This window comes from Ovis canadensis, chromosome 21 (assembly GCF_042477335.2).
Source record: "Ovis canadensis isolate MfBH-ARS-UI-01 breed Bighorn chromosome 21, ARS-UI_OviCan_v2, whole genome shotgun sequence".
Taxonomy (NCBI): Eukaryota; Metazoa; Chordata; class Mammalia; order Artiodactyla; family Bovidae; genus Ovis; species Ovis canadensis.
In genome coordinates this window covers 53,630,928-53,645,834 of record NC_091265.1, presented here as the reverse complement: position 1 = coordinate 53,645,834, position 14,907 = coordinate 53,630,928, and the positions used below count along the sequence as shown (strand labels likewise).

General features: G+C 44.1%; 1 protein-coding gene across 1 annotated transcript; it reads left to right on the top strand.

Moving 5' to 3' along the window:
• Positions 1–2,612: 2,612 nt before the first annotated feature.
• Positions 2,613–10,422, top strand: LOC138427325 (pregnancy-associated glycoprotein 4-like). Its single transcript, XM_069566677.2, has 9 exons — positions 2,613–2,665; positions 3,734–3,884; positions 4,860–4,977; positions 5,077–5,195; positions 6,385–6,578; positions 7,500–7,616; positions 9,289–9,430; positions 9,518–9,616; positions 10,273–10,422. The coding sequence occupies exons 1-9, from the start codon at positions 2,613–2,615 to the stop codon at positions 10,420–10,422; spliced, it is 1,143 nt and encodes a 380-aa protein (XP_069422778.1).
• The last annotated feature ends 4,485 nt before the right edge of the window (positions 10,423–14,907 follow it).

The window sequence follows — 14,907 nt, the reverse complement described above, 5'->3', positions numbered from 1 at the left end:
AGGTGGCAAGAATACACAGAGGAATTGTACAGAAAAGATCTTCACGACCCAGATATAATGATGGTGTAATCACTCACCAAGAGCCAGACATCCTAGAATGTGAAGTCAATGGGCCTTAGGAAGCATCACTATGAACAAAGCTGGTGGAGGTGATGGAATTCCAGTTGAGCTATTTCAAATCCTGAAAGATGATGCTGTGAAAATGCTGTACTCAATATGCTAGCAAATTTGGAAAACTCAGCAGTGGCCACCGAACTAGACAACGTCAGTTTTCATTGCAATCCCAAAGAAAGGCAGTGCCAAAGATTGCTCTAACTACCACACAGTTGCATTCATGTTACACACTAGTAAAGCAATGCTAAAAATTCTCCAAGCTAGGCTTCAGCAATACATGAATCATGAACTTCCAGATGATCAAGCTGGTTGTAGAAAAGGCAGAGGAACCAGAGATCATATTGCCAACATCTGATGGATTATTAAAAAAGCAAGAAATTTCAGAAAAACACCTACTTCTGCCCTACTGACTATGCCAAAGTCTTTGACTGTGTGGATCACAATAAAATGTGGGAAATTCTGAAAGTGATGGGAATGCCAGACCACCTGAATTGCCTGTTGAGGAACGTGTATTCAGGTCAGGAAACAGTAGTTAGAACTGGACTTTAAAATGGTGGTGTTGAAGAAGAATCTTGAGTGTCCCTTGGACTGCAAGGAGATGCAGCCAGTCATCCTAAAGGAAATCAGTCCTGAATGTTCACTGGAAGGACTGATGCTGAAGCTAAAACTCCAATACTTGGCCACTTGATGCAAAGAGCTGACTCATTTGACAAATCCCTGATGTTGGTAAAGTTTGAGGGCAGGAGGAGAAGGGGATGACAGAGGATGAGATGGTTGGATGGCATTGTCAACTCAAGGGACATGAATATGTGCAGACTCCAGGTTGATGATGGACAAGGAGGCCTTGTGTGCTGCCATTCGTGGGCTCACAAGAGTTGAACATGACTGAGCAACTGAACTGAACTGAAGTTGATGAATATAGTGTCAGATTTCTTTCCCCTTTTTCTTTTGGTTTTCTTTGGTTTTGCTTTTGATGGGCAGGATTTTCTTTTTCCTTAGAAGATATTCCACTCTGAATGTAGAGTCATAAGTCTGAATTTTAAAGCCACTTAAGTAATGTGTTGTTATAGGTAGATAGTCAACATCTTGATGCAATTAGATTTATTAGTCTTTTTTGTTTGTTTGTTTTCAATTTGTTCAATTCAGTTCAGTACTTCAGTTGTGTCCGTCTCTTTGCAACACCATAGACTACAACAGGCAAGGCTTCCCTATCCATCACCAACTCCTGGAGCTTTCTCAAGCTCATGTCCATCGACTTGGTGGTGCTATCCAACCATCTCATCATCTGTCTTCTGCTTCTTTTTCTTGACTTCAATTTTTCCTAATATCAGGGTCTTTTCCAATGAGTCAGCATGTTTACTAAGCATTCACTCTCTTTTAAAATCAGCCAACATGAATTAAATTCCTTTCTGTCCCCACTGCACTCCCAACTCTAGGCCAGAAACAACCCTGCAGACTAAAGGCTGATTCCAGCACATCACTGTAGAGATTATGTTCCCACTGTTTTTTTTCGGGAAAATAAAATTAGTTGCTCACATTAAAATTAGGAGACTGTAGATAAATACCCAAACTTCTGATTTTCTTGAAAACATGGCCAACTGGCCTGCTTTCGAGCATGGGTGAAGTGGAAGAAAGGCTGCTAACAGAGGTAAAGCCTGTGCTGCCCAGATTCCAACATGGCCACCTAGTCCTAGTATCATATCTCCTGCCTCCTCGGGCCATGACTTTGTAAGAACTAGACTTCTAGCTCTATAAAGATAAAGACTACTTTTGTCTTGATCAACTTTGACTTTGAAGCCTTTAACCCAGAACCTAGCACACAGTTTTTCCTTGTACAGTTGTTGGATGCTATAAAATAGCTTGTGGATGCATCTGACATTACTTCCAATATAGAAACCATGCAACTGAAGTACTGCTCTGCCCTAAATCTTTGATGCAGCCTGGCATCATAAGTGTCCCTAAGTCTGCCATTAGACCAACTACCTAAACCCAGTTGTATGTCCCTGGGCTGTCCCTGAAGTCTTCACTTTGCCATTTGACAACTTATCATAGCAATGTCCTCAGCAAAGAAGAGGGCAATGCATATCTCACAAAGTCAGCAATGCATATCTCACGAAGTAGCTAGGAAGATCACATGAAACCACACCTGTCGAGCATGGCCCCTAATATCCATTTTCATGATGTTGCTAGCAGTTTTTTCTCCAAGTAGCCTGGTTTTCAATCTTAGATGTCCATGCAGATCAGCTTGATTTTTGAGCCAAGATTCAAGGAAGAGATTACAGCTCAATTCTCTGTATTCTGAAAAGCTTCAAAGTCCATTCGCCAAGGGCACTGACTAAGGTAAAGTTTTTATCGAAACCTTTGTGTTTTTTTCAGATCTTTAATGGCCTGAAGGGGAAAACTAGGGTAGGTCAGAGCATATATATCTAGGGGCTTCCGGTCACCACTACACACTAAGAACCTAAACTTCCCTGAGTACTTGGAGCCAGAAAAGAAGCATGAAGTGGCTTGTGCTCCTTGGGCTAGTGGCCTTCTCAGAGTGCATAGTCAAGTAAGTATGGGGACTGTATGTCACATCATATTCCTTTATCTGATTTTTCTTTTCATCTGATTATTCTTCCAGCCATCAGGTTTAGAAGGGAATGGAATATTTCCCTAAGAGTCTTAAAGTTCAACTCTGACTTATTGATAAGTAACTTGCTATAGGAACTGTGGATCCCAAGGTCTTTGTGTAGATAAGGGTTGCACAACACTTGGGGTCTAGTCATGTTATGACCTGTTGAAAATGCAACTCCTTGCAACTGTTCAGTGCCCAGTCTATGCAAATGGTGATGTGGTCCTGTGGAATAGCACTTTACTACATTTTGTTCAACATGTCCTCTTTTTTTCCAGTTCTACTTCAGTGTGTATATGCCTATATCTGCATCTCTGTATCACTGTCATTTATCTCTCCATCTCTTTGGAAGTCACTGAGAGTCTATTTCTCTTTGTGTTGTTTGCTTTTAATTTTTCATTTGACTTGTCCTTCCTTCTCAAGCCTCTGAATTTCCCTTCCTTGTTCCGTACATCTTGGATTCTTCTTTCAATTCTCTCTTCTCCTTCAACTTGGAGAAAGATAAACTGTCATATATCTGACAAGCAGTGTGACAACATCCAACTCAGAAAACTCTTGCATTTCAAATTTCTCCCTTGTAAAATAGAATAAAAGTCCCCCTTCTACTTCCTTTCTTGAGGTTCTTTGAGAAGGAATGAGTGGGATGGCAACAGCAATGCGAATGGCTGTCATTGTTGACAATTCCTATTTATCAGGTTCCTAATATCCATTACTTCACTTATCCCCAAGGTATCCTATTTGAAGGGTTTGTACTGTTACATTTCACCATTTTGCCGAAGGGGACACCGAGGCACCTCATGGTCATATGGCTTGCGTAAGATGGCAGAGAGAACCTGTATTCAAATCTATGTCTTTGCCATGGTATATGCATAAAATTCTGATAATAATGTGCCTCATAAAAATGATTAGAAAACACACAGGGCCATTACAATGACAGTTATACCTTAACACTGACAGCTAATTGTAGCATCTTCTTTGTTTTCTTTGTCAAATGCTCGGTGAAAGAATACCTCTAAGGAGAGTGAAGACCATGAGAAAAACCCTCAGTGGTAAAAACATGCTGAACGATGTCTTGAGGGAGCATGCTTACAGACTGCCCCAGATTTCTTTTCGTGGTTCAAATCTAACTATTCACCCACTGAGAAACACCAGAGATGTGAGTATTTTGGGATGATGGTGCTCCACAGTGCTCCCTGGTGCTCTAGTTTAGCATGGGGCTCATCTGGAGGGGCCAGGTGGGATGTTGGGGGGTTCCTGCAGGAGGCCGAGACACTGGAAAACAGGAACCCCACCCAGAGGAGAAGGCATTCTCATCCTCAACTGTTGGTCTTTGTGACTGGGCCTGGCCATTACCAGGTGGCAGGTAAATAAATATCCATTTCTTTGTCAAACATGTGTCATTAGTTTGAGGGTGATTGTTCCTTAGGAACTAGGTGAGCCACTCAGATACAGATGAAGAGTGAGCCATCAGTGATCAAAAGGTAGAATCAACTGCAAAGCAATTGTGAATCCCCAGGTAGAGGAATTTGGTTTCCACAGATGCAAGAACAACAGCAGGAAAAATTTACTGAACCTGTATTCCGTGTATTGCCATAAGAATCTAACATAGTGCTCACTGTTTTTCAATTAGAAAAGGGCTTATTTTGTCTTCAAAAATGCCCATGCCAGCCTGAGAGATAGGCAAAGAGTAAATACATGTCAAATGAAAGGGTCACCTGTGTGGTGTTGATTGGATGTGGTCTGAGTTTAGAGGGAGTGACTGGAGTTGATCAAGAAGGACCTCCTGGAGAAGGGGGTGCTAAGGCTTGGTTTGAAGAGACTACAGAGCTTCTCAAATGAAGGCACCAGGACTTCCCTGGGTGTCCAGCAGTCCTGGAGGCCCAGTGGTTATGCCTCTGTTCTTCCCATGCAGGAGGTACCACTTCAACGCCTGTTCATAGAGTTAATATCTTGCTTACAATGCAGCACAGGAAATATATATCAAATGCAGATAATTCTGTGACCAAAGTCTGTGACCTGAACGGTGGTTCGAAAGTGTTCTCAAGAGATATGTGACACCAGAGGGAGTCATCAGTGTGGGAACAGAGGGTAGCCAGTTCTGCACTAACCCACTCCCTCCTTCTCCCTGTAGATACTCTATGTGGGTAATATCACCATTGGAACACCCCCTCAAGAATTCCAGGTTATCTTTGACACAGGCTCATCTGACTTGTGGGTGCCCTCCGACTATTGCAACAGCTCAGCCTGTTGTGAGTACAGACACACCCTACCCGGACCATCTTTCCCTTGCCCTGCCACCCTTTTTTCCACCCTTGGCACCTGATGACACTCATCTCTTGTGTCTGCAGCTACACACGTTAGGTTCAGACATCTTCAGTCTTCCACCTTCCGGCCTACCAATAAGACGTTCAGAATCATCTATGGAGCTGGGACAATAAAAGGAGTTGTTGCTTATGACACAGTTCGGGTAACAGTGTAAAAAATGCTGAGTCAGAACTGGATATGTGGCGTCCACTGCTTGCAAAACAGATGCAGGATCATGTGGCAGGACACTTCCTAGCCTAACTCCCATAGATATTGGCCATCTTACCCACAGGATCATGGGGGTGGCAGTGCCCATGGTGACACAGGAGCAAACAGATTAGCTAACCCAGAGTGTGGCTTGAGGTGTGGACTTTAGCTCCTCTGCCCATGAGCAGTTCAAGGTTCATTTCGCTTGGAGCGAGAAGGGATAGAAGCACCCACTTTTATATTAACAGACTGTTCCAGCCACTTTCAGATGATAACTGGTTTAATTCTGCAACAACCCCACAAAGCAGTTACTCTGATTAGCTCATGAGACATATCAGGAAACTGAGGTCCAGACAGCAAGGGCCTTGCTGAGAGGACACATGCGGTAAAGGGTGGAGTTAGGCTGGCTATTCAGGACTGAAGTTGTGGTGGGGTGTTTGGGGACAGGATAAAACTGATCTGGGGACCCTGGGGGCAGTCAAGGGCTTCAGGTATCCAGAATGGGAAACTGGAGGTATGAGAAGTCAAGGGGCCTGATAAATGAGTTCTCACTCTAGAGGACACTTCAGAATCTAATAAATCTATGGCTTGCCTCCCCCAAAATACTTGAGTAGTTCCCCTCTCTCTCTTTTTCTCTCATACATGCTCACAGAAATATACACATATCCCCCAACGTGAATTCCCCAGATAGTAATTTCATAGAACCCTGCAAGCAAGATTGTGTTTTTGTTTCTGTCTTCCTGGACAGACACAGAATCCGCAGTACCTTACAGAGAATTCAGTCCATTCCTGTCATTAGGTCACAGTGATGCCAAAGAGAAGGCTATCTTGTTCTTGATTGTGTTGTCCATAACGTGGCACCAATGGGACATGGCCTGACTCTTGGTTGCCCCACCTGGACAGAAGCCACGAGGCAAATTTGACTCACTCAGGTGATGTTTTTCAGAGGGGCAGATGTTTTAAAATGTACAGCCTCTCTCAAATGGAATCCCAATTCCCCTTCCACCTTGCTCTAACTGTCTGTGGGCAACCAAAGACAGAGCCCAGCCTCAATTCTTCTCTAAGGATCTAATGGCAATGCACCCCAGCCCAGTCCTAGCCCCACTTCATGTATCTGTAAGTGGGAACACTCTTCTCTCCCATAGATTGGGGAGCTAGTAAGTACTGACCAGCCATTCGGTCTAAGCGTGGCAGAATACGGATTTCAGAGCCGAAGATATGATGGCATCTTGGGCTTGAACTACCCAAAGCAATCCTGGTCTAGAACCATCCCCATCTTTGACAAGCTGAAGAATGAAGGTGCCATTTCTGAGCCTGTTTTTGCCTTCTACTTGAGCAAGTAAGTCTGAGATGGACAATTCCTTTCTCCAAATTAGCTGTAAGATTCTTTCAGTTGCACAGAAATTATAGAACATTTGATAAAGAAGTATCCTGAGAGTAATATAAGCAAGGATAACTATGGCCCCAGGGCCTTACCTGGCTTCACCACTGGCTTTTATAAATAAAATTTTATTGGAACACAACCCTACTCCTGGACTCAAGACCAGTAACTTGGTCTAGGGGGTGAGTCACGAGGGAGGCAAAAGGAAGACAGCAGGAAACAAGTTGGAGGAAAAAGCATTACGATTTGCTTATGATTTTGATAAGGAAGGAAAGAGAAGGATGGTGGATATCTTTCCTTCCTCATTAGCATTTAAAAAAGAGCCCAGGAATAGCTCCCCAATTTGTGGAGCCAGAGAGACATGAAAGTGTGGGACACAAAAGTGTGGGACCCCTCATTCAAGAAATATTAGGCATTTCAAGACAGAGAGAGCAGAGGTGGGATCCCTTCTGAGTGTGGGGCCCTTTGGACATTATAGGTCACAGGCCAGTGGGGCCAACTCTGGGTGACGTGAACACACACCCTTAGAACTCCCAGGCCTTGATTTTCCTGAAAAAAGATAAGGTGGACACGGGAAAAGCCAAAACATTTCAGAACCATGTCCTCTGAGGGTGTCTGAGCACTCAGGTCGCTGAAGGTCCAGCGTGTCTTCAGAAGACATAGCGGGTGGAGCTCAGACAAGTGATTCAGCTTCTAAGCTTCTCTGTGCCACTCATGAGACAGTAGCAGACCTCAGTCTGGATCTCTATCTCTCCTGGACACGATTTCTGCATCTGTACATGGGGAACTTATTAGGGCCTTGATGGTTGGCCCAGCACAGCTCTCAGACAGTGCTGTTGTTACTGTCCTCCAAGGATCCCCCCTCACTTCTCTCTACAGAGACGAGCAGGAGGGCAGTGTGGTGATGTTTGGTGGGGTGGACCACCGCTACTACAAGGGAGAGCTCAACTGGGTACCATTGGTCAAAGCAGATGACTGGACTATACACGTAGACCGGTAAGCCTCTCCCTCTGAGGGTCACCCCAAGTGATGCTCTCACTACTGTACACAGACACAGGCAGACACACACAAATACAGTCTCAGACACAAAGTCACACAGACATATACACCACCCACAATGACACAGACACACAGACACTTGGAAACATACAAGCAGACATTTATAAACCTACACAGAGACACATAAAAACATACATAGCTAGTCAGAGACACACAAGCACTCACAGAGACACATAAAAACACACATACAAACAAACACACAAGCACATAGATACACAAACAACCCATGGGTTCATAATGCCCAGGACTTCTGAGCAAGGCTCTGTCCAGGGTGCTAAAAGGATCCAGAGAGGTCTGTGCATCTGGGAGAGGGCTGCACCCACTACCCTTTGAGGTGGGAAGCATGGTTAGAGGACTCTATAGTGTGGTGAACAGAGGATCAGGGAAAATTTTACCAGCCTGAACAGAGTTATGATAAGATGACCAACTGTCCAGGGCTACCTAGGACGTAGGAAGTTCTCAGTACAGATAAATGTCATTTTAAAAACAGGGACACTACTGAGAAAATGGAGAAACTGGTCTTCCTAGGGAGCAGCTACCCAGCAGTGGAGAGAGGTTGGCTGCAGTCTTAAGATGTGAAAGCAACTAATAATAAAGGCACTCCATGTTCATGGGCACACAGTGGGGCAGTGGCTATAACAGAGAATCAGGAAGGTGGGATCCAGGAGTGTCCTGAGGACAGAGGCATAATTCATATGGTTCTGTGTGACACCCGAATACAAAAGCTGACTTATCCTTTGGAGTTTGTGTGGGCTAGTCATGTATTTCCTGGCCAGGGTCTCAGAGTCTGAGCTGGTTGTAGGAGCAGTGCTGGGAGACACCCTCTCCCAGAGGAGCCCCTCTCTCCCCCTACTATAAGAATCTGCTGCCCCTGTGAATCTCTATCTTCACTCTGTGTGCGACCTGTTATTTGTTTCCCAGCAGATACAGCTCTCTGGAGGTTTCTTATTGTTTTCTCAGTCTCATTCACTCATTGAACAGACAAGCATTGGGCATCTACTGTGTGCCAGGCACTTTAGGGAGGCAAGGAGAATAAAACTTGCCCTCACATCTAAGAAGGCAGATGTACATGAAGTGACTCACCCACATAGTGAATTGTGACTTTGGTACATGCTAGACATGAGGAGGAGAAGGCACTGGCAACTCACCAAATTACTTTGCCTGAACAATCCCAGGGACGGCAGAGCTTGGTGGGCTGCTCTTTATGAGGCTGCATAGAGTCGGACACGACTGAAGTGAATTAGCATCACCAGCAGCAGCAGACATGAGGAAGGGTCTACAGAGAGTGACCAAGACAGGAGACTGATAAACACCAGGGGAAAGACTTCCCTGAATCAATGACAATTAAACGGGAATCTGGGAGATGAGAAAAAATTAGCTAGTCAAAGGGGAGTGGAGTCTTCTAGGAATGAAGGCCAGCTTGTGTCAAGGTACAAAAGATCCTGGTGTATTCAAGTACTGTATTCGAGCATGTCAAGAAAGGTGCTGTGTTGAGGGCAAAGGAAAACAGGGCGAGAGATGAAGAGCTGTTTACAAGACAGTCAGAAGGGAGCAACTCTGTGGAGACTCACAGTGACCTTGTTGCCCCCTTTCTTCCATTGTCTCTCAGCATCACCATGAAAAGAGAGGTTATTGCTTCTTCTGACGGCTGCGCGGCCATGGTGGACACCGGGGCATCACATATCCAAGGCCCAGGAAGACTGGTCGATAAAGTACAAAAGCTCATTGGCGCCAAGCCACGGGGTTCCAAGGTGACGGGTCATGCCCCAGGGTCACTCCCAGTCTCCACATATAAGAAGGATCTCCATAGTCAACCTCTCACATTCTCTCAATAACAGCACTATGTTTCATGTTCTGCGGTCAATACTCTGCCCTCTATTATCTTCACCATCAATGGCATCAACTACCCAGTGCCAGGTCGAGCCTACATCCTCAAGGTGAGGGGACAATACTGAGGGTTGGTTCTCAAACTGGAGGTTGCAGGGACCCTTGGGCTGCTGCTGGGAGGAGCGCGCGGGTGGCGGCCATGTCACACCATTGCGGTTAATCAGCTACACTCCAATACAAAATAAAGGTTTTTTCTTAGATTCAGGAGTAGAACCAGCATTCTCCGCAGAGAAACAAGGAGCAGAAGTCAGAAGGAAAGGAACAGGGAGTGAGGGGAACTATGAACACACTTGTTCTTTTCTAAATAATTATATTGAAGTGTGACTGATCTTCTTGTTGCAATAAGTTCTGATGCAAAATAATGTGACTCAGTTATACTATAAAAATATTTTCTTATTCTTTTTCAAGTGATTTATCACTGAATATCGAATATAGTTCCTTATGCTCTATAGTAGGACTTTGTTGTTTTACATTCCTCTGTTTCCCCACTTCCCAGTCCTCCACTCACCACACCCTTCCTCATGACAACCTGATGTCTTGGCCCTCGTTGGTTTTGGATGAACTCTCATATACTGTGCTGCTGAGAAAACCCCTTGATACTTACCAAAAGAGGGAAATAAAATAAAGTATTTTGCTAGGTCTGGATATTGGAGGGAGTCACTGGTAAGGGCTCATGCTGACTGGTGTGTGTCTCTGACTCCCCCAGGATTCCAGAGGCCACTGCTATACTGCCTTTAAAGAGAAAAGAGTGAGGACATCTACAGAGTCCTGGGTCCTGGGTGACGTCTTCCTGAGGCTTTATTTCTCAGTCTTTGATCGAGGAAATGACAGGATTGGCCTGGCACCGGCAATGTAAAAGACTGGAGTGGTTCAGGAATCAGTAAGGTTGTTCCTAACACACACTCACTCACAGTTTGGGCACTCCTGCCCAGGAGGCTGGTGAACTGTATTTGGTGTTCTGTACACCCTATTCTCAGTAAAGAATAAAGGGTTTCTTAGTTTAATGGTGTTGAAGCAAATGTTGACTCTGTTTGTGTCTGAATGTGAAAGATCTAGAGCTAAGTCTGAATCAAAATTGAGAGGAGCCCTACTCTAACTGGCTTCAAGGAAATGGCAGACTCATTGAAATGATTCTGGGAATCCAGGATACAAGAATCAAAGCAAAGGTCTCAGTTACTGGAACCAAGAAATCAGAAGTCATCAATTCTCTTTCACCCTCGCTATTTCCCTTTGGTTGGCTTTGATGGTCTTAGCCTGGCAACTTTTTTCCTTAAGGCTTCTACACCTAGTGAGGGAGTTCAAGCTACCTGCCCTAAGGTGTTAAATCTTGAAGGCATCTCCTAGTAAGGAAAAAGGATTGCAGACATCAGAGTTCAAGGGTGTTCTCTGAATGACCCACCTCAGTTCACATGTACAGCCCCAGATCAGCCATCCTGTCAGCGACATGGTGTCTTATGACTGGCTTGACATGGTCTTTGGCCCTGACTCAGCAGCAACATGATTGTTAATTTCCTCCAGAACTGCATGACTGAAGCTGGAGAGAGGCAGTGCCAAGGATAGCAACTGGCAGATGGTCTAGGCCATGAAAGAGTTTGTGATGACCCACAAACTCCACCACCTCCTCATTCGGAGGAATTATAAGGGGTAATGAAATAGACTTTCTTTGTCCCATCTCAGAGGAACTTATCACTGGGCTTCTCCTCCAGGGGATGTTGGGTGAGGTGCTTCATTCAAAGCTGGTTCCCTCTTTTTCCAACACCCCAGTCACCAGCTCTCTGCCACATATGCCTGCTCTGTCCTTTCCAGTCCTACCTGGTAAGTGGTGGTCCCAGTGGATCCCTGAGCCATCCGCTTCTTCCAGGGCCCAGAATACCCCTTCATTGGCCTCCAGTGCTGTTGGGGAGAATGCAACGCATGTATCAGGGAACCCAAGGTACATAGAGCCTTCAGCCTTTCTGACCTTCCTTCAGGGGTGGAGCTACAAAGTATTTGCTTGGAGCTGCTATGGTTAGACTCTTTTGCAGTGGAAGAATCCATTCTTTCCACTGGAGGCCCTCAGTAGATGCCTCAGCTGAGTCAGCAGGATTCATAAGTTGATTTCCTTTCAGATTGACTGGTTTGATCTCCTTGTTGTATAAGGGACTCTCAAGAATCTTCTCAAGCACCACAGTTAAAAAGCTCAATTCTTCAGCATTCACACTTTCTTATGGTCTAGATCACTCATCTGTACATGATTACTGAAATATCATAGCTTTGACACTACAGACCTCTGTAGCAAAGTGAGGCTCTGCTTTTTAATACACTATGCAGGTTTTTCATAGCCTTTCTTCCTTCCAAGAAGTAAGTGTCATTTAATTTTGGGCTGCAGTCAAGGTCCATTGTGGTTTTGAAGCCCAAGAAAATAAAATTTGCCACTGTTTCCATGTTTCACTCATCTATATGGCATGATGTGGTGGGACCAGATGCCATGAATGTTGAGTATATTTTTGTGAAGAGTTTTTTGAATGTTGAGTTTTAAGCCAGTTTTTGCATCTCCTCTCCTCATCAAGAGGACTTTATTTCTTCTTTGCTTTCTGCCATTAGGGCAGTGTCATCTTCATATCTGTGGATGTTGATATTTCTCCCAGCAATCTTTATTCCAGCTTGGGATTGATGCAGTCCATCATATTGAATGATATATCCTATATAGAAGTTCAATAACCAGAGTGAGAATGTACACCTTGTCATGCTTCTTTCCCAGTTTTAAATTTTCCAGTTGTTCTGCATATGATTCTAACTGTTGCTTTTTGACCTACATACAGACTTTTCAGGAGACAGGTAAGGTGATCTGGCACTCCCATTTCCTTAAGAATTTTCCACAGTTTGTTGTGGTCCTTTTTGTGAAAGGCTTTGGCATAATCAGTGAAGCAGACAGAAATGTTTTCTGGGATTCCTTTGCTTTCTCTATGGTCCAGTGGATGTTGCCAATTTGCTCTCTGGTTCCTGAAACCAGTCTGTACATCTGAAAGTTCTCAGTTCATGTAGTGTTGAAGCTTAGCTTGAAGGATTTTGAACATTACCTTGCTAGCAAGTGAGATGAGTGCAATTGCATGATAATTTGAACATTCATTGGAATTGCCTTTCTTTTGGATTGGAAAGAAAATTGACCTTTTCCAGCACTGTGGCCACTGCTGAGTTTTCCAAATTTGCTGTCATATTGAATGCAGCACTTTTGCAGCCTCATTCTTTAGGATTTTTAAATAGCTAAAGTGGAATTCCATCACCTCTCCTATCATTGTTTGTAGTAATGCTTCCTAAGGCCCACTTGACTTCATACTCCAGTATATCTGGCTTTACATGAGTGACCCCAGCATCATCCCTATCCCGATCTTTTGTTTTTGTACAGTTCTTCAGTGCATTCTTGCCACCTCTTCTTAATCTCATCTGCTTCTGTTAGCTCTTTGACTTTCCTGCCCTTTATTGTGTCCATCCTTGCATGAAGTGTTCCTCTGGTAGCTCCAATTTTCCTGAAGTGATCTATACTCTTTACATTTCTATTATTTTCCCCTAATTCTTACAGTGTTCAATATGAGGACTTTCTTATATCCCCTTGCCATTCTCTGGAAATCTGCATTCCATTTAGTATATCTTTCCCTTTCTCCTTTGCCTTTCACTTCTCTTATTTTCTCAGCTGTTTCTAAGGCCTCTTCAGGTAACCCCCTTTCCTTCTCACATTTATTTTTCTTGGGAATGGTTTTTGTGACCACCTCCTGTACAATGTTACAAACCTCCATCCATAGATCTTCAGGCTTCCAGACCTAATCCCTTGAATATATTTTTCATCTCCACTATAAAATCATAAGGGATTTGATTTGGGTCATAGCTGAATGTTCTACTGGTTTTCCTTACTTACCTCAATTAAAGCCTGAATACTGCTTGCTTCTGCATAAACATTGTTGCCAGATCACCACCCACCACTCCCAGTGGGTGTGGAGCAAAACCACACAATTTGAGGACTCTTACCATGGGTTTGTGCTTGGCTTTTCATGTGCTTATCTGTATGACCTTGATCAAGTCCCTTAACCTCAGTTTGCTCATCTGGTCAATGGGCACCATGATGATAATTCCACTTCTATATGCATGTGTGCCCGCTAAGAAGAGATGGCCCTGAGAGGGCTTACTGAGTTCCTGAGTCCGGAAAAAATATGAATTATTTTGCCACCTGGGGAGATGGAAATCTTCTGTTTAGAGGGTATGCCTGACATCCCCAAAGCTAAATACTGATTCAAGCCAAATGACATCTGTCTCTGAACCTGACTCAGAACTCTGACTGAGCCAATGCTTCTGTTTTCTGGGCCCCAACAAGAGCGAATCATTACTGGCTCAGATTCCTCCCTTCCCAGGCTTACCAGTCAGCGTTTCCTTGTCAACTACTTCTAGCCTGAAATCACACTGCAAGGAGAGTTGTAAGGCTGTTGGTCTCTTTTCGGTTTCCCACACCTCCAGTGTAGCAACAAGTAGCTGTTATGGCTTCTTTTCATGGCAACAAGTATGGCAGCCTGTACAGTCAATCTCAGACTGGTTAATGAAACTGTCCCCATTTGGCCACTCATGTTTAAATTGCCTACAGTTGCCTTAGAAACCTTCCTATGCTTGCTGTTTAACTAACATATATGTGCAGACTTGATCTAGTCTTCTTTCCCAAGTATGATTCCAACCATGCAATGAAGTAACCAGACATTTAATCATCTAGCCACAGGAATTGACAAAAGCAAACCACCCATCCATTTCTTGCTTGCCCCCAAACAACTTTGAAGTGATCTGCTGAAACAATGTGATAAATTGGCATGTACACTCCAGAAGAGACACTTTTTCTGGATCCGTTTTGCACCTAGTGCCAGATGTCTACAACAAGCCTCGCCCTCCAGCAGCCAGTCACCTGGTTTTTGCAGACTCAGCCCACTCCAGATCCCTTCAACATCCATCAGTAAAATCTAGAGAACAAACCCAGTCAAAGCTCTCTCTCCTGAAGAAAACAGTTGTTTGTTTTTTTTAGAAAACAATTTTTGGTAAAACATTCAAAATCTTGTGCTCCTTACCTTGGATTCAAGGACCTGCACCAGAGGATGGGAAGCCTCCCCTTCCAACTAAATCTTTCTCCACTCCAACCAGGACCAGAGCCTTCAATGGGCCCTATGTCCTCATTGGTATCATTCAGTTGCTAAGCCATGTCTGACTCTTTCTGATTACATGTTCAGCAGCAAAACAGGCCTCCCTGTCTTTCACTATTTCATGTAGTTTCCTCAAACTCATGTCCTTTGCGTAAGCAATGCCATCTCATACTCTCATATCTCTCTCTTTC